The sequence below is a fragment of the Mangifera indica genome, chromosome 4, assembly GCF_011075055.1.
Source record: "Mangifera indica cultivar Alphonso chromosome 4, CATAS_Mindica_2.1, whole genome shotgun sequence".
NCBI lineage: Eukaryota > Viridiplantae > Streptophyta > Magnoliopsida > Sapindales > Anacardiaceae > Mangifera > Mangifera indica.
The window spans coordinates 18,245,618-18,265,691 of NC_058140.1; the positions used below are offsets into that span (position 1 = coordinate 18,245,618).

Genomic DNA, 20,074 nt, shown 5'->3' on the forward strand with positions numbered 1-20,074 from the left:
GAAATCGTGTTTGATGATAGAGTACAAAGAGTATGGTTATTTGACACTTGCCAAACTCATGAGAGACCTTCCAAACCTGTTTGTCTAACCCAACACTAGATGAAAAGATCATAATGAATCTAGTTAAGATAGTTTTCTAAATAAAGAAATGAGAAGAAAGTCATATAAATCCTCTTCTCAATAAAATGTGGTTGTTGATAGAAAGGCGAGAAAGGGAGGGGTAAGAGGCAAAGTTTATAAACATGAGAGGAAGTCTCGTAAAAAACTGACTAATAGCTGAGAAGGTCCAAAATCATTGCCCGACTCTGACCCAATAGGAACTGTTCTCCCATTTTAAATTACTGGTAATGGTGCGAAGAGACAGGGTTGTTAGCAAATCCCTATCGTACGTTTACCATCACTTTCAAACAAACAGTGTGCATGCATCTTCTCAGTTTTTGTTTCGATTTAAGGATATATTATACTGATGATTTTTATTTTCCTTTTTAATTTTATTATTTGCTACCCCATTTAGAAAGTGTGTACCCATTTATCTTGCTACTTTGTGGCTGTGAATACCCACATAATTATTATCATACATACTAGAAAAATAAAATGGAACGTCACCTTCACATTCACCTTCACCATGGATTTACTAAGCTTTTTCACAAATAATAACAATCAAATGTCTTGTCCCTTGGAACAGAACAAGCAAATCGTTAGCAAAACAATAATATATTATCCATTTACAGAAAAAAAGAAAGTATAATTGAAACAGCTTTGCTAAAACTGATTATGAATAAAAATTGAAGGCGGGAGGGACCAGATGATATAAATATGTGGTGGCAATTATATGCATTTGAAGTATGAAATTACAACATATATAATATAATCATGGAAGAATGCCGCAAAATGGTAATATAATACAGGGGAGAGGACTCATGGTTTTGTTGATAAGGATAGAAAGTGAGATGCATTGTATTCTTCAGATTTTGTGGCTCTCAGAAGACCCCAGTTTGGTTGAATCATTGAACCAAGCCAAACCAGTGAACCTCCTTGTTTGGAAAGCAGCAATACAGCTCACCCGAGCATTTAGTAGTTAGTACAATCAATCATTTTCGGCACCTCTTCTCTGTGTTCTGTTGGTGAGTGACACACTGTCAACATTTAATACTATACTTTTTCGGTCTGATCTTTAGAGTGGATTTAGAGGAAGAGATGGCAGTCCTTTCGCATGTTGGCTTTCCATTTCAAGGAGCATCAATGACTTCTGCCTTAGATATCTGTTTCTCTTTGCTGCAAGTGCTGAAGAAAATATCCATCACCCAAAAAAAAACCCAAGTCAGATATTTTATGGTCGTATTTTTCAAGAAAAAAAATTTTGCATTTTGTAAAAATAAAAATGAAATTGAAAAACAAATTGTGAGAATGTATTTGTACACACCTAAGCTTCTACACTTTGACATTGATTTCCACAAATTCAAGCATTCAAGATTCAATTCAAGTCAGCAAGTGCTAATTTTTGTTTTGTTGGATCCTAAATTTGTGTCAGATATTTACTATTACTACATATGTTCTTCATGCATGTTAGACCAACCAATAGTGTTTGAGGTGGAACAAAATAGTTTGATAATAATAAACTAAACCAAAATAAGATTGACAAACTTGAACTTCTTTCAGATCATACTTACACATCAGATCTTGTGGTAGACCAAAGTCATAATCATTCCTTCTCCGCCTGATGTAGCATGTGTATGCGATCAGCAGAAGCACACAAAGAATTACAAGGCACGATAGTCCTATTGCTACTTTAACACCTTTAGATAAGCCACCATTTTCCCAAAATAAAGGGCACGGTGGCAAATAAGATACACCACACAAACCTTTGTTACCAGAGAGGCTGAAAAGAGACATTGTATTACATTGAGTGAGTGCATAATATAAAATTAGTTTCAGATATTTATACAAGCAAGATGCAGTCACACTTCAGCCAACGCAAATGACTAATCCTTTGTTCAACATTTTTATATGCCACCCAATATAACTCACAACAATTCATTTCAGTATGCTAATTGAATAATCAATGGTGATTATATTGATGAACTGTGAATAATGCCACTTACCAAAGCAGCCACATTCGCTTTTATCGGTCAATCAGTTTTGTCTTTCTTACCAAATGTAGAATATGCTTCAGAAAGAACTTCCACAAACCATAAGCTAAATAACCATTCAAATTTGTCATTCCAAAGGTTTTGACAAAGTTGGGTGCAATCATAGAGGTTTTTTCTTGACCTTTATCTGAGTTTGAGAGTTCCCAAAAAAAAAAAAAAGGAAGGGCAAAAACACGGAAGCATGGGATACACAGGTTGAAAAAGGGTTGTCTGGTGTTTTACTTGTCAATGAGAACAGATTCAACAGGATTATAGTGAATGTTGAAGAAGAAAATTGACATGCAAGAAAAGATGAGGAACCTTTTAGAATTGAAGGAGACTCAGACTGATAACTCTTCTCCACAAACAAAGGCATTCTGATCAACAATGTTTCTCTTACTAATTTAAAAGCCAATTTTTGATGATGCAGTGACACTGACACCAAGTTCCAAATTAAGAAAGCCAATTGAACTTGGCTCTCAAATCTGCTTTGGACACAATTAAGCAGAGATGAGGTGCACATTAATAACCAAGTTATCAAATCTAACAGGAATTGTAATCCAACGTTCTTTGACACAATAGCTACTGCCCCAATGGGTATACAACCTGAGATTGAAATTCACAGAGTATGACCTTCTACAAAGAAATTCCCAGGGAGAAGTCAATCAGAGAATCAAAGACAATTGAACTTAAAGGAAAATCTGCTACATCATAATTAGCCACATTGCAAAAGAAGATATATATGAAAAAGCAAAATGAAAAATTACACAAAAGCAAAAACCAAATCTAATATATACAGTATTCGGTAAATCCAGTAACCATTAAGACAACACAAAACCACGTCTGCAATTGTAATTTATAAACTCACAAATTTCTCCAGATTTAAAATGAATAGCCACATAAAGAATAATTACAGCTTAGCAACTTTAAGTATTACTTACTCAATTTCTCCACCATGCACGGCAATTGAGTAAAGTTCCTCTGGAACTTGCCCTTCCAGTAAGTTATTATTCAATAGCCTAAGAAAAGAGCAAAGGCACAGTTAGTGCAAAAGTGATACTGTAATAGCAGAAAAGAGCAATCCAAAAAACTGCTATATGTTTACCCACAAAAAATGGCATTAATTATCTTAAATTATTTTGTAATGGCTGATAGAAGCTCCTATTTCTAAGTGTCTGTCTCTCTGCCCTAGTATATTAATTTATTGAAATTGGAATTCCAATTTCTTAAGGGCTGAGTGATCATGCAAAGATTACTCGCTAGAGGATTGTATTATGTCAGAATTAAAGAATTGAGATGTACTGGTTCAGTCAAAGACTGGTTTCATTCAAATCCAATTGATTTAAACTTCTAACATAGATGTTCATGGTTCCAGTAAGATTTTCTTGAGCCTACCTTGAATACTAAGCAACTAGAACTAGACTAAAAGCATATATAGACCTTCAAGAAATAATTTTCTCCATATATTTGACGTTATGTGTCTCTGTAGAAGAAATAATCAAAAAGATTTTTTGTATATGCTGGTTGATTACTTCTCTGCTGTTTCCTAGAAGTCCTCACATTTTGGTATTACAATAAGGTACTACAACACCCCTCATCTAACTTCTTTGTCATGCTTGTAGGATATCGAGTAATGTATAAGTGAAGATGAACTTCTGCTTCCAAGTCTACTGAACATCGACTGGTAACTGGAAAAATTGAAAGTATAAATAACAGAGAACTTCTAGATGGTAATTTTAATATTAAGTTGTACCCATGAATGTCATGTCAAGCAAATTGATAAAAAGAATTTTGAACAGACTTTAAAAAGCAAAAGATACAGTGCCATGAAAATTCCTTACAGAGAAAAACCCATGATTTTGACTACTGGCATGTTGATAATATAAATTCAAACTACCATTGCATGTGAAAGAGTCCAACAAAAAAAATCAAAATGGACATAACTTAGAATTTTAGATCAATCACAGATATATGCTTGGGATATTTAGGACACACATATAAGCAAATAGTTCAATAAATACAACTCTTAACCTTGGAACCGTATGAAAAGCATAATTCAGCAAAGCCTTATTTCTTAAAAAATGTAGAACTAAAATTTAAAATTTCTCATAATAAAACCATGCAAACTACTTACACAAGCTGCAGCGTTGAAGAAGTTAGACTACTTGGTATAGATCCTGTGAACAGATTATTTGACAAATCCCTGAAATGTGAAAAACAGAAAATTTTTAACATCAACTTCAGCGTCCACATTATACACAGCTTTGACAAGGCGTTACATTTGAAAATGGAGTGACTGCAGTGGAAGAACTGTAATCAACTATAAAAGGAAAGGAAGATAGAAAATTCTTTTATTTTGTTTTTAATCTACCCCACAGGAGGCTCAAAGTAATATAAACGATGAAACTGCAAAACAAATCACTTTTTTTGGCTTGGTACAAGAAGAGTTATATAAAAAAAAATCACAAATAAAAAAATGGACCCCGCTTTACAAATGGAACTTGGCCTAGTTAGATAAAACAGCTATCTGATTGGAAAGCGAAAGCTTTCAAAGTATTACACACGATCACAATTGGAAAACCAAAATTACTTTAATAGGACAACAAAAGTATAGGCTCTTTAATATAAGACATTTACAACTAGAAATCCACAGAAAGCTAGAGAAAGAAGATCATCAAGCAAACTACTAAAATTTTTTAAAATATCAAAAGACGGTAATTACAAGAAATTCAATACACTAAGTTGTACAGCATCAATCTTGCATGATTAAATAAAGGAGCTTAATTTAACTATGTTCCAAAAAGAAAGTTAAGCGGTTTATGTGCAGATACCACCTAGCACATTAATAATCTGAAACAGAGACAGTAACAAAATAGTGCACTTACAGTCGTGCAAGAGATTCTTGACCCAACCCTGCTGGTAAAGCACCTCCCAAAGAATTAGAGCTCAAGTTCCTGCAAATAAAAAAGCAAAACGTTTCTGAATGTCCAATTGATTTAGAAGAGTGATTACAATTTTCTTTCTCCTAAATTTTTTCTTTTGGGAGGGGGGGAGGAGGTTGCAGTATAAATTGTAACCGTAGAAGCTTAAAAAGAAAACATAGACTAACATCCAAATATAACAAACAGACCCAACATCACAAAAATATTAACAAGCAATGATACACATTCAAATATCTGAAATTTTTCTTATCTAAAATGTTTTTTGTCAACAAAAGGACTGATCATTTTAGATAATTAGTATGATGGGAGCATCAGAACTAAGGGGAAGTATGTTTCTAATCCATGGTAGAGCTAGGGGAAGTACGTTTCTAATCCATGGTAGAGCTAACACAAGGTTGATTGTAAAGTCCTAATCTTCTTGCTCCGGACAGAGACAGGGTGGCAAAATAGAAATGCACATGCTAGCTGCTTGAGTGTGGATCTGGTCAGATCTTGGTTGGTTTAATAGACAAGCCTGAACTTGAGTTGGCTAGAGCCTGTGAGCATAGATATTCTTTTCTGTAGATGAGCACAAATATTTAACACACACTAAAATTATCCCATATATTTTTTCTTAGGCAACAAAATTTTACATTAGCTGGTTATCTGGAATTAGAGCTCAAGGTCATATTTGAGTGTTGATGCTCACTCAAACTTGGATTCTATTCAAGGTTAAATGGTCTTGGTCAATTCCCAAACTTTGCAAGTATCATGGGACATGGTCAAACTAGCTGAAAGTTGGCGCATTTGTGGACCTAATAACAGATGTTGACTAGATAAATGTATCTAAGAGGTCCTATAGGTAGAGGACTATTTCCAACATAATGTGGGCCTAAAAGTTGTTGCAAATATTATCATAATGAAATAAGGAATTACATGTACTTCACAGATTGCTTGATCATCTATTAACAAAAACAAAATCACTATAACAATAAAGATGAATAAAGATTCAGTTAAATGCAATGTGGCAAGCAATAGGCCAAAACAAAAGCAGGACATATGAGAGAAGATACAGAATTGTAAAGCTCCTTGGTAGATATACCCTACAATAGAGCAGGATGGAAATCTCAGTTGATTATATTGAACTATAGCAGCATATTACAATAGATATGTAATAATTCACAAGTTGAGACTATATAGTCCCATAAGAATTATAATGTACAAAAAATAGCCAGCTGTTACTTACAGGGTTACCAGGTTTGACAAGAGACTTATCTTGTCACTAATAGTCCCTTTCAAGCCTTGACTTCCAAGATCTCTGAAATAAATGTAAACATGAGTTACTATAACCTGATATAAAAATGTCTTTCTAAAAAAAGCCATAGAGAAAGGAGAGGGAATTTTCAATATTAACATGAAATAATAGAACAAGAAAAGGCACTAGATCCGGTAATGATAAAAATTCATATGAGCTGTAAAGGATCATCACTAACAGTACGGTGTAAGGAAAAGAAAAAAGGGAACTAAACCCACTGCTCTTTATACGTTTGTAAGACAAAAAGGGGAAGCAAAAGAAAGAATTGTCACTTTCCACCATTCACATGATAAATGGAGAGAAGAAAATAGATAAATTACACACTTACAATTATATGTTGAAGTTGCATGCACATATGTTTATACTTGTATGCTTATATGGAAGAAAAGTAGTGGAAGCAAAAATTGATTTTCTCCCCTCCATAGTTATTATTTCTGACACTCCTGTTAATATAGGGAAGGACTGAGTTTTATATTCCTTTCCAACCAAATAGGGTAAATGGTCTCTCATTTACCCTTTTGCTTTTTCAGCCTGCATGCTTACCTTCTACTTCCCACCTACCCAATCAACTGTAAACTCAGGATGATTTGCATTGACACTGTTTGCGTCACGGACCATATTATGTCAAGACATTGCATTCTTCTTTCTGCCAATGGAGTCGATTTCCAGCCTCCTAGACTAATTAACTAACTCTTCTAGGTAAAATTCCTTGATATCTCTTGAAGACATGCTATTAACTTCTTCAAGGAAAAAGTTTCTTTGTTCATTGTGATTGACTGATTATATGTTCAGTCTGTTCATTAGATGTGTAACATAAAGTAAATCCAGGACTTACATTTGTGATATGACAAGGACAGTTCTAGCCTTGTTGGGTCGACACGTAATTCCCTCCCAAGCATCCCAATTTGTAGGAGCACAAGGATCACCATTCCAACCCATTCTGTCGGGAACACGAAGTGACTCTTTCAATGCTCTCATGGCAACCACTACAAAAACAAGCTCATATTAAGCACACCTCACATTCTCACAATTTAAAGCAGAACCAACCTCAATCTCAAAATTTTATTTCTTTTCTTCTCTTTCATGAATGTCATAGAAGGAGTAATATTTTTTATTTCCCGGTCATTCATAATCAACAAGAAAAATTAACAATAAAAAATCTTTCGAAGGCTAAAATCTAATAATTTAAAGAAGTATATTGAAATCTTATCAATCTATCGTGTTTTACAGTACAAAAAAAATTCAAAAAACACTGTAGTGGACTATGAAGTTATTTGAGAGTCGATGTTAATCTGTATGGAATTCTTTTCCCATCCTCCTACATTTCCTCAGCAATGAAACATAAAAGGAGGGAAAAGATGCATTTCTTATGATCCCAAGAACTAATGTTTATTTTCTAGGAAATAAAAACAAAATCCTTCTAGTATAACTAATACTCCAACAACAAGCTTTCTATTTCTGGGAACTAAAAGTCTATTCTCATATAACTAACCTATCAAACAGGCCCAATTTTGCATTTCCAAATTCACTAAATGGACTATCCACAAGAAGAATTCTCTATTTTAAAAAACGACAGTAAAATTGATTCCATAAATACCTTGCTCAGTCATGGTTGAGAGATCAGCGGGGACAATCGCGTAATTCTCAAGCCCACTGATGAGCACCGCACCAACAACAGGCACCAGCTTCACACTCAGTCTAGTACTGCTCAAGTTCTTGGCCACGTAATACATACTACACGCGGCGAGAGTGCCCACCTGCTTCACTATATCAACTCGACTCACGTTCTTGTCATTCACCATCACATCAAAAACTCTCTGCTCAGCCTTAGTAACGCTCGAATCAATCTCCGCGAAATGAAACCATAGCAAATAATCAAGTTTCGCATCCACCAACAATTCGTATTCGATAACTCCGCTTGATGTGATTGCTGTTTGATACAGTTTCATGGGGAAGTAATTCGGTGGTTCACTAGCGTTAGTAATTTTTTCTCTAGTAGAGACAGACTTGACTGAGTTTTTCGTATTTTGTGATTGGAATCCGGCGTCGGATTGCCATGAGCGTCCGAAATCATCGGGGTCATCAGTGAACCCCCGCCACCACTGGTTTGACCCGCAGGATAATCGACCGTAGTTGACTAAAATGTGGTTGTTACCGATGTTAGTGGCGCCGTAAGACGCCGGATCGATTTGTTGAATTTCAAGTGAGCCAATGACGGGAGGGTCAGTGGCAAAACTGTAAAAGCAGAAATCAAGTTCGCCGTCTTTAACGAACGCGAAGAGATCGGAGTAAGCTCCATCACGAGCTAAATCCTTGGCCCAGGGTGAGCGCCAGGAAAAGACTGAAGTGCCTTCGACAGAAACGTCGAAGCTAGGAGAGTGAGATTTCCCATCATAGTTGTCGTAAACGGTAAATGCACGGATGTAGTAACGGCCAGACGGCAAATTGGGTATTATGTAGCAGTTCTTTTTGCCGGAGGAGACAGGAAAGTAACGGAGAGTCTTCTCGTGAGGAAAACGGAAGTGTAACGGCTCGGAGACAACAGCAGCGGCCCCACCCGTGTAGTAGCGATCAGCAGTCCATGTCGTGTTAAAAGGATCGACGGTGGAGTACGCGCTACCGCAATCAATGTGGAAGCTGGTGTCTGCAAAAAGAAAAAGAAGTTAGTGAGCGAGCGATTTAGCAAGAGCTCGAAAATTCAGTTAAATTAGTTGAATGTAGTTACCAAAAGGAAAAGAATAAGTTGAAGAAATTGGGAGAAAGAGCAAGAGGAGGAAGAAGGGAGACATAGTGAGGTGAAAGAACAGTGGGGGAGAAGAGTGAGCCTTTGAACATTAAATAGAAAAGCGAGGAGAAATTTGGAAGAAGGATGAAAAGGGAGGCGAGATTAGCGGGATTGAAAGGAATGAGATGGACAAGTCAACAGTGTCAACTAAAACAAAAGTAAAATAGACGAAGATGTAAAATGGAGAGTTAACTGACAAAATTAAAATCCGCCGTTGTTTCCTCTGCGTGCGTCAATGGAAATAAAGACAAAAGTTTGGAGTAGCAGTTGAAACGGTTGGCCAATTATTTCCTCTCGGCCTCCTCCCTGTGTTATGCTTATAATAATAATAGTAATTTTTGTATGAATTATTATTAATGAGAGCACAACAAATCTAGGGGTTTTCAATTAAGTTAATTTAATGCAAGCGTGCGATAGAATAAATCACTTCACATGAAAAAGAATAAATTATTTATATAAATGTATAAATTAATTAGTATAATACAGTGTGATATTATATTGTCTAATTTTGTCACACTAATTTATTGTTATTTTGAAACATTATATATGTAGATCAATATATATATATATATATATATATATATAGATTAATTTGATTACAGGAGTTTAAAAAATGTAATGTCAAAAAAGTGAGCTACAAATTGATCACGATGTGAACATCGCTTTCTTCCTCAAAAGCAATGTGAAGCAAATATCTATCTTTTCTCAATAGCAAATTTTTTATTATAATATATAAAAAAGACATGTGGACAAAGTATCTACATAATTTGAGGCCACATCGCTCTCTCTTCATTTTCAATCATTGATGGTGTATCTAAATAATTGAGAACGGTGGTTGTTCATAGATAATTGAGTTATCTAAAATGTCAATTAGAAGCCCATTAGAATATGCTTAGTCAATTAGGGAAAATTGCTTTTTTTCCTTTTTTTGGATAACGATAATTTTTATCAAAGTTAGATCGTTACATTAAAACGAAATTAATTACACCGAGTATGATAAATTTTGGGTTTAATAGCTGACTTCAAATCATTGAATCAAAAAAGACGAAAGTTTAATTTTGGTATGTTATCATATAAGACCTGAATTTATATTTTTTTTATCATATATAAAATCTTATATTTTGTCATTCAAATTATCTTTTAGAATAAATAAAAAAATCGGTTTTACAATGAATTGTTTGTCAAAATTAAGGGTGTTGTGTGAAATCATAACCTCCTTTATTATTGATTGCCTGAAAATAAAAATAAAAACAGTTATTATGTATGTATGAAAATTATATTTAACCCTAAACATGGGGTATTTGTAATTTTTTTATGAAAGTTTTAGAATCAGCAGTTATATATTTAAATTATGTATTAAAAATGTATATATATAATATTATTCTTTTTTTTTATTGTTTAATTTATGCAATCTTGAAATTGTATTGGTGACATTTTCATGATGTCACCGGAGGCCTACGTGGCTATGAAAACTTACTTCATGAAAGCTTAAACCCCACACTCAACGAAATTTGGTCAAATTCCGGATTAGAGAAGAAAATGACTGAAATGTGGGGTTTCCATATGAAATGTTTTTTTGTGGAACTTCAATTTGATGATTACGCAAGTATAGGTAAGCAAGTTGTTAATTTTATTAACAAATTAATTGATGATTCATTTAATTGGCGTTTGACTGCTGAAAGGAGTGATTTCAGCAGAGATAAAAGCCATGAACCCAGGAGGATAAACATTTATGCCTAAAGATGATGGTATGATTAGTCGAAGCTCTAGAAAATGTTGAAATAAGTTACAACATTTCAAGCCATGATTTAAGGCTGCAAAATGCGGGGAGAAATGCAACTATGACTTAGTCGCAATTGATTGAAAATTTACAGCAATCCCATGTTGTATGGAGCCTGCTAGTCAAACAAAATATACAATAACATCAAACTAGTAAAATTGAAGAGAGAATGTGATGGGGAATTGATCCAGTTATTCAAATAGGGTGCTTATGAGTCAAGTACTTTGAGCTGAAAGTGCTGAGCTAGAAATCTAGTAAAGGGTCATTTAGTTATGATTAAACAATATGTTCCTCCTCAATTTATGAATGATCACATGGTTTGCTATGTTGTTGAAAAGGAAGGAGTGGCACTTGATGAACTACTTTAGGTCTTTGGAAAAGGCAAAGACAACTTTTTGGCTGTGAGGCACTGACACCAAAGACTTGAACAACTTCATCGAAAACCACACTATATGTGCATACATTGTGATGAATGATCAAATATGAAGCTGGAGATGTTGAGACTTGTGATAAATGGTGACCAGCTATGTTCTGCTTCTTTATCCGGTTTCAATTGTCTCTTCTTCCTAGCCTACCAGAAAATTTGCCGATTTGTTTGTCCTCTCCTCCTTACCCCCAACTTGGCCATTTTAAATACCATGCCCGGCTTACACTCACTGTAAATTCTTCCACAATATGTGAAATGGTATGATTTACTTTATAATGCCCAGATTCAGAATCATTAGATCAAATAAATCAGAGTTACAGAAATTTATATTTGAAATCATACCACAAGCGTAACATTACCCAATTGTTCATGATAACATTAATTGTATGACATTTTAAAATATTTATAAAAAATAAGAATCGTCGAAGCTTGGTGTCCTGAATCCAAAAGATAAGAATTAAAATGATGCTTAGTCCAATACAAAATGCATTTAGGTGATGAAGTATCTGGATCCAAGAATTAGGTGACAAGCAAAGCAGTGGACAATAAATTTAGCCGACAAAATGCATTCAAGTGATTAATTAAGTGATAAGTTAGGCATAACATCAAATCTATAGAATCATCAATGCCTTGATTTATGCCATTTTTCCCCCAAACACTTTGTAAATTACTGTTTAGTAACCGCCCTGGATTAATTTACTTTAAATATCTTACACATTTTGAATCATATTATATTTTAAAACAATATGGTCTTATTAAAAGTGGAGAAACCTAATCACATGCACCTTACTGCCATTAACAAAAGGTGTTTTTTGATGTTATTTTAAAATATTTTATTAATAAATTAATAATACAAGTCAATATTATTTATTAATTCCTTAGGTTTCTTATAATAGTTAAGGATTGTTGTATTGTTAGAAAAGAGGAGAAAAATTGTAGGATTTTCATGAGTTTTAGACATTTTTTCAAAAGTGTAGTATATAGCATAAACTTTAAATTAGTATGCTAATCTTTTATTTAGGGGGTAAATAAAAATTTAAATATAAGGGGTTTTGGAAAATTTTACTTGCATTTTAGGGTTATATATGTAAAATATAAAAGCTAAATATTTTTTAGAAATTCATCACTTACACTAGACTTTATAAGGGTAATCTAAACTTTGAATTAAAGTTCATTATAAGGTTTTAAAGTTTGTGAGGGTTTTAGTAAATTTTTAGGGGGTGTTAATGTAAAATTTAGAAATTGATTTATACTTATGAAATTCTATTAAATATAATAATTTTTTTAAAATAATTTTTTAATTTTAATAATTAGGTTTGAAAAATGAACGTAATAAATTTTTAACGATCTAGTTTTTGTGTGCTAAATTAAAATTTAAAAAATGACAGATAGTTGATTGAAAATATGATTTATATATAAGTGGTTTATTATTATTATTATTATTTTGGTAATTTATTATGGTCATTTTACTGTATTCTTAAATATAATTATTTTAATTAATAACTTTTTTTATTCATGATTTCATGTTGATGTGTTGTGCAATCGGCAGCAGCAGATCACAACCTTAATCAATTTTCACAAGACAAACGGATGCGTCAAGCCAGCCTGGCTTTTTCCTGTACCCTGGTCCCGCCTCTACCACTACTTCTTCCAACTATTCAACAATAATAACAAAAATGCTATAACTCCTTGTTACCTAAACTAGCTCTCACCTTTCCTCAAATCTCCATAAAATACTGCGAAAATTGTAACGCTATGTCAGTCAGATTCCTCTCTTTTCTCTTCATTTTCTCGACAATCATCACCACTGCACTCTCAATTGACCTTCCGTTGTACAGAGAAGCACCGGCATTTCGAAACGGCGCAGATTGTTCCAAAACGGCGTGGTCCTCACAACACAAAAAATCTTTCAATCCTTCACATGTTATTCACCTAGCCATGACTCTCGACTCCACCTACCTCCGTGGCTCAGTCGCCGGCGTTTTCTCCGTACTTCAACATGCCACGTGTCCCGAAAACATTGTCTTCCACTTCATCAGCACTCGGCGCCAGCGCCCTGAGTTACGCCGCATCATCACCACCACATTCCCCTACTTAAACTTCGAAATCTATAATTTCAACACCAATCTGGTTAAAGGCAAGATCTCTTATTCCATTCGACAAGCGTTAGATCAACCTTTGAATTACGCGAGAATCTACTTGGCTGATCTTTTACCGTCGGGTGTTGGCCGCATTATTTACTTCGACTCCGACCTTATAGTTGTTGATGACGTGGCAAAATTGTGGAGAATCAACTTACGAGGACATGTGCTGGGTGCACCAAAGTATTGTCACGCGAATTTCACAAACTATTTCACGTCAAAGTTCTGGTCAAACCCGTTATTTGCGGGGAGTGTTGAAGGGAGAAAGCCTTGTTATTTCAATACGGGCGTGATGGTGATCGATTTATTGAAATGGAGAGAAGGGAAATACACAGAGAAATTGGAGTACTGGATGAGAATACAGAAGAAGTACAGAATCTATGAGCTGGGGTCACTGCCTCCATTCTTACTAGTGTTTGCTGGGGATGTTGAAGAAATTGAGCACAGGTGGAACCAACATGGTCTTGGTGGGGATAATCTTCAAGGGCTGTGTAGAAATCTTCACCCGGGTCCAGTTAGTTTGCTTCATTGGAGTGGTAAAGGTAAACCTTGGTTAAGAATTGACTCAAAGACACCATGTCCATTAGATTACTTGTGGGCTCCCTATGATCTGTTTCGTCATAAGACCTTATTCTCTGATAGCTGAGACTAGTGTGAGAGTTTAACGAAGTGGCGTGATGAACGGATGAAGTAAATGTCGGTGTGGGGAACACAGTCTCGATGATGATATTGATGTATGCATGCTGGTAGGTACATGTTAATGGGTTTGATTTTGATATAAAAATAGTGGAAAAGTAGGAAGGAGGTTTCATTTCAATCAAGATCAGGTGGTTTTTAATTAAAGTTGTTTTTTTTTTTTCAGATTCTCCTCCCAATGCATCAACAAATAATAAAAAATAATCCAAATTAGCAATGATTTAGTTAATTCAAACAGGATTTCTCCTTTTCCTCCATAGAGCCTTATCTTTAAGTTTTACTGTTTCAAAAAGTTGGAAACTATGGTCTTTTTAAATTTACTTATCCTAACTGATTTAGATAGACTGGGTCAATTACCTTTGCAAAGTTGGAAACTATGGTCTTTTCCTTTAGAAAGTGGAAGGGTAATCCAGTCTTTCTATAGATTAAGATTTATTGAAATTATTATTTTTAAAATTTTATGTCTATTTTTCAGAGTTTTTATTTTTTTTAATCTATATACAAATACATCTTAACTAATATCAGTTTTTTAGTCACCAGTGCCCCTTTTATATATAGGCCAAAGGACTATTTCCCACCCAAGGTATGGCTTTTTCCCAAATTCTTTTCTGTTAATTTTGAAAATCTCATTTACCCACCTATAGGCTATTAAAATTAACTGAGTTCATTAGTCATATCATTTTCCCTCCCAAACATTAAAACTAATAATTTTTCTTCAACCCAAGTTTTCAAAAACTACATTTTTCCTCTAGGGTTTTCAAATCTTTAGATCCAATTTTTCCGATGACGATCGGTAATCTCCAAACACCTACTCTCTCTCTCTGATGACCCTTCCTTCCGACCGTACATCTTTCGATGTCGTGTGGCGTCGTCGTTGATGAAAACGCCTAGGAGGGGAAGACGTCGCATGGTCGAAATGGAGAGACATTGGGGAGAAAGATAAGTCACCTAGAGATTGTCAGTAGTTATCGGAAAATTCAATTGAAAAGTTTGGAAACCCTAGAGAGAAAAATATTGTTTTTTAAAACTTGGGTTAGGGGAAAATTATTAGTTTTTAGGGTTTGAGGAAAAAATAAAATTAAAATCAAATTTATTTTTAATATTACAGATAAAATGACAATTTTGTTTTTGAAACTGTTTTTTTTTAATAGCCTATAGATAGGTAAATAAGATTTTTAAAATTAACAGAGGAAAATTTGAAAAAAAAAAAAAGCATACCTTGGGTGGGAAATAGTCATTTGGCCTCATATATAATTCCATTTTTAATAAAACCCTTACGTATTTTGTTGTTTTTTCTGTGTATGTGTTTTTTTAAACAATACGACAACATAATTATTTAAGATTTAAGTACATTTGTTTTATTTTTAATTTGATAATTTAAAATTGTTATATAAAGGAAACATATCGGTGGGATTTATATGTTCAAACATATTCAACCGACAGATGCATTCTAAGTTAAAAAAACCAAACACCACCTTAGAGATTACAAAGTTCATAAATGACAATAAGCAAGCCAATATTTGGTAATAAAAATAGTTAAACTTAAGTGAAAGGTAGATACAAATAGAATTTCATTGGCTTTATTTTATTATTCCTCTGAGAAAGTATTTGTTATTTCGTTTTCTTCAAGGGAATCGCTATCAAGAGGTTTTTAATTAGAATTTTGTCATCTTTTATCTTAATTGATCCTAATTATTACTTTCTTCTTAATCACTGTTTTACTCTCATTGAAAATGCTAAAAAACTATTTTCCACCCAAGTTGTGGTGAAATAACATACTTCCAACGGTGAAGATTTTTCTACGTAAGTCATTAGCAAGATGATCAGAATTCAGGTTTTTTCTGATGTATTTTTGTCTTATAAATTTCTTACTTCCGATTTACCAGAAAGAGATTCTATTATAGGATTTGATCTTATTAAAAAATTTCTGAAAAAATGGATTTTTATCTATCCTGATGGATTGCAATTTGCCCAATATTTCCTTCCATGGAGCATAATGAATTGTTACATATCGTTAGTCAAGGGAATTCCTCCCCGTCCCCTTCCATAAATAAAATAAAATTGAGGATTAAGACAGGGGAAGTGCCGGGTCGAGCCTCTCTCGTCAACGGTTGCTTGGGCCAGCCAAGTGGCCATGTCAACCCAAATTGAGACCAGCAGTGGCCTAGGCAAACCATGTCTAAGCAGATTAAGATTAGCTTTGGACTGTTTTTATTCTTTTAACTTTGAAAATTTGCGAGTATTGTTGGATTTGGCATTCACTCTTTAAACAGAATGACGAGTATGCATGGTATCAAGACCCTGGGTCAGATCAGTCAGTTCAATTAGAAACTATAGGTCCAAATTTGAAGCATATTCAAGTAAAAGAATCCGATTCTTTTTGCCTCCCCAAACAGCAAGCAGAGCAGAGAGCTCGCTCTGCAGAAACATGGCCACTGTTACCTCAGGAAGTGCTATTTTAGTGCGCATTAGTACCCGCAGGTCCCGCACCCGTAAATTCTCATCTCCATTTCTTGGAGAAAAGCTTGAACCAAAACTAACACTGCCTCAAATATTTTGAAGTTAAAAGCAGAGCTCATTGACGCAGTTCGTGATCTTTTTTTTGGTGTAGGAATGGGGTTACAGTGGTGATATCATATACACAAGTACAATGCCAAAGTCTAATGGGCTAACAATGCTATCTCTCTCGCACTTGCTTCTTGGCATGAGTACAAGGGGCATTGTAAAATTATACTGTCAAACTTTTTGCTTTGTCTCTTGTATGCATGTCAAAAGAGAGTGATGGAGTGAGGAAGAGAGTGAAAACCAAGTGTCCTAGTACAATTCCACTTGTACATGGTTGTTGACTTAGATTCGACGACAAAACACAAATGAAGAAGTTTGTAATTCTCTTATACAAAAACATTTCAACCAGCAAAATTACTGGCTATTCTATTTTAGTATGATATCTGGCAGACTTCTTGAAAATTCTCAAATGCTTGTGATATAGGAATCAATTTTATGTTTTAAAAATACCTCTCAAAGTTTTATATTTATTTGATGCCAAACATTTATGTTAAGGCCTAAAAATGTCTCTAAGCGTTAACAAGTGAAATGGTTTAGATTTAGGTGAAAATAGATGGGTTCATATTGGTGAAAGGGTGTTTCAGTGGTGGCTTTCTCCCTGGAGCTCCTGGAGTCACTGCAAAGAGAAAAGAAATGAGGTTAGAGGCCCAAGCCGGCGGGGGTGGCCTCTTAATTGGTTGTTTCCTTTTCTCCTTCGGTATCAATGTTGAACTTGTCAGATAGATTTGATATCTACAGTGTTGGGCTGTTGGCCTTATATTTATGGCTTAGCAGCATTAGTAAATACGTATGTTTTGACTTAATATAGCAAAATTCATACATTTTCAGTACAGGTCATAGTTTAGAATTATTGCATTTTAGGAAGATGGTTATCGTCTGATTATCCATTTTATGCAACAGTTACACAGGACTAGTGCTTTGTAAGATGGGACCATATCCATTTAGGGCTTTAAATCTGTAAGAGGTAAACTCTGGAAATTTTCATTAAAATGCCGTAGATTATTATGAAATGCTGAAGGTGCTAAATTGGGTCATGCTATTTTAAAAAACTATTGCGGAACCTGATGAATTGTGAATCCATTAATTCTGTTTCCTGAAGATTAGCTCTTAAAATTACAGATGACATGTGACATTCTCAGAGTTATTTGATAACCAGGTGTAAATTTCATAAATGATAAAACAGGGCTACTTAGGCTAAACTCATATATTCATAGCAGTTAAGCTGGAGTTTGCAGATTTAGCTGAGATCATAATGTTGCTATTTTGTTCTTATATGCATTCCCAACATTATGCACTGACAATAGCCTTGTCTAATTCAACCGTCAGCTAAAGAGATGTGATTATGATTTGAATGCATGGCGGAAAACTGTAGAGCCTTGTGCCAGCCCTGACCTCCTTAAGGACTTTGTATTATCAGATTTAGATGGTGGCATAGGATGGGAACTTTTGGCATCAATGGTTCAGTATAAAGCACGTCAAAGAATCAGTGCAAAAGCGTAGCTGCCCAGTGGATTATTCAGCTAATGGCAACATCTGGAACCCAGAAGGATGGCGGTTTCACTGAAGCTCAGTTTCAGGAACTAAGAGTGTGTCTTAACTACATTGCATTTAGAAATCTTTTTATTTTTTGTTTTGAAGAGTCGCAACTGGACAATCTATTTTCTCATTATGCAGGAACCAGAGCCAAAGAAGAAGGCAAGTCCTCAAACAAATGCTCTTACGTCAGCTCTTAAACTTCAGAGGAAGGTTGTGAAAACATTGAACGGGAGTATGTATGAACTACGAAGAGTGTAAATACAGAAAAAAATTTCCCCCCTTTCAAGTAAATTTTGTGCATAAATTTTAACTGGCTATTCCAGTGGAAATAGATTAAAAACTTGAGATGAATGAAATTAGCTGTTGTCTTACAGAAACATACCTGGAATTCTTTAAACTCACGGGTAAACTCCTTCAATGATATGTTTACAGAATGTATTTAATGAAGTGAAACTGCTATGAAGCATACAAAATTTCCTATAATTTCCAAGGTCTTCAAATGAAAGTGGTTGTAAAATAATAATATTCTATATTAACCAGCAGTGATCCTACTGTAATCAGTCACCTACAAGCAAGTTTCGTATTAAGCAAAGATTATGAAAAATTAATTTGCATGATTAGTTGTGTAACAAGACAACTGTATTGATTAGTATTTTCCATCTGGAATAATTAAGCCCGATTGAGTGATTAAAGATTTGAGTAACTTGCAATCGAGAGGAAAGTGATTGATGGAAACACACCATGTGGGAAGGGAGTTGCTTAATAAAGAAGCACCAAGAACAAATATGGTGATGGAGTAACTAATAATTTATGCGATAAGAAAATAGTTGATGTTGAGTCTGTCAAGAAGAGGCAATGGCGATGTTAAAATCGAGAACTTCACGTGCAACTCTGACCTTTCTTGTTCGGTACAACAAAGCCATTTTTAGTACAACCAACCCAACATTAGACACTTGAATTCTAACCTGTAACACCTTGGTTTCAATATTATTATTAGCTCCAGCTTTTTTGAATTCCAAAAGCTTTTGGGTGTTTATCACTCCTCGATAATATTACTTAATCTGGCATGGAACCACGAAGCAACCACCATTTATATTATTCAACTAGTCTCTCTTTTCATGAAAACATATACCAAGAAAATTTATAATACATATATAAGCTGGATCTATCATCTTCTTAATAAAATTCTATTATTTATGTTAATTTGAAATTATCAATAAGCTGTTTACAGATGACTTTGCCTAAAAGAGTGCGAAAATGGAAATTCCCAACTGGGCTTTGACCTTATATAGGTGGCAGTTGATATTTTGTTTCTTTGCTTAGGATTTACCCTTCATATACACGAAATGAATCTATATAACATGCTATTCTTTGTCTTCTTATAAACTTGTACTCTTTCTTTGATCATCTATATCGAATCTCAATCTTGTGAGTCGCATTAGTCAAAGTACATAAAAACAATTTGATGCATGAGTAATAACAGTAACAATACATATAGCATCTTGATAACTTGTTTGCAGCTAAAAAAAAAATGATGGATGAGTGATGATATCCGTTAAGAGTAACAAATTAAAGGTATTGCTCATGAACTCCTGAATGAGATTTACAGTATGAATTTTTTTTTTCCTTTCTTTCTCATAAAGGGAAGCACTACAAGTGAGTGATGGCAAAATAGTTTATTGGAATCTGATGTTAATATATAAGTTAAATGGGGGAAGCACGAGAACAAGCAAGTGGTGCTTTTCTTTAGATGATTAAGTATGATTTTAATTTTCTTTC

The 20,074-nt window shown here is 34.3% G+C and overlaps 2 protein-coding genes and 1 pseudogene across 2 annotated transcripts; 2 read left to right on the plus strand and 1 right to left on the minus strand.

The window, feature by feature from the left end:
* Positions 1-654: 654 nt before the first annotated feature.
* Positions 655-9,301, minus strand: LOC123215141 (receptor-like protein 4). The gene is made up of 9 exons (XM_044635212.1): positions 9,091-9,301; positions 7,963-9,009; positions 7,201-7,351; positions 6,297-6,368; positions 5,015-5,083; positions 4,264-4,332; positions 3,071-3,148; positions 1,671-1,879; positions 655-1,284 (listed from the first exon to the last, which is right to left on the minus strand). The coding sequence occupies exons 1-9, from the start codon at positions 9,152-9,154 to the stop codon at positions 1,175-1,177; spliced, it is 1,869 nt and encodes a 622-aa protein (XP_044491147.1). The 5' UTR covers positions 9,155-9,301; the 3' UTR covers positions 655-1,174.
* A 3,722-nt stretch (positions 9,302-13,023) lies between these two features.
* Positions 13,024-14,341, plus strand: LOC123213291 (probable galacturonosyltransferase-like 3). The gene has a single exon (XM_044632688.1). It carries the CDS (start codon positions 13,113-13,115, stop codon positions 14,142-14,144), a length of 1,032 nt encoding a protein of 343 aa, XP_044488623.1. The 5' UTR covers positions 13,024-13,112; the 3' UTR covers positions 14,145-14,341.
* Positions 14,342-15,565: 1,224 nt separating this feature from the next.
* Positions 15,566-20,053, plus strand: LOC123214362 (annotated as a pseudogene).
* The last annotated feature ends 21 nt before the right edge of the window (positions 20,054-20,074 follow it).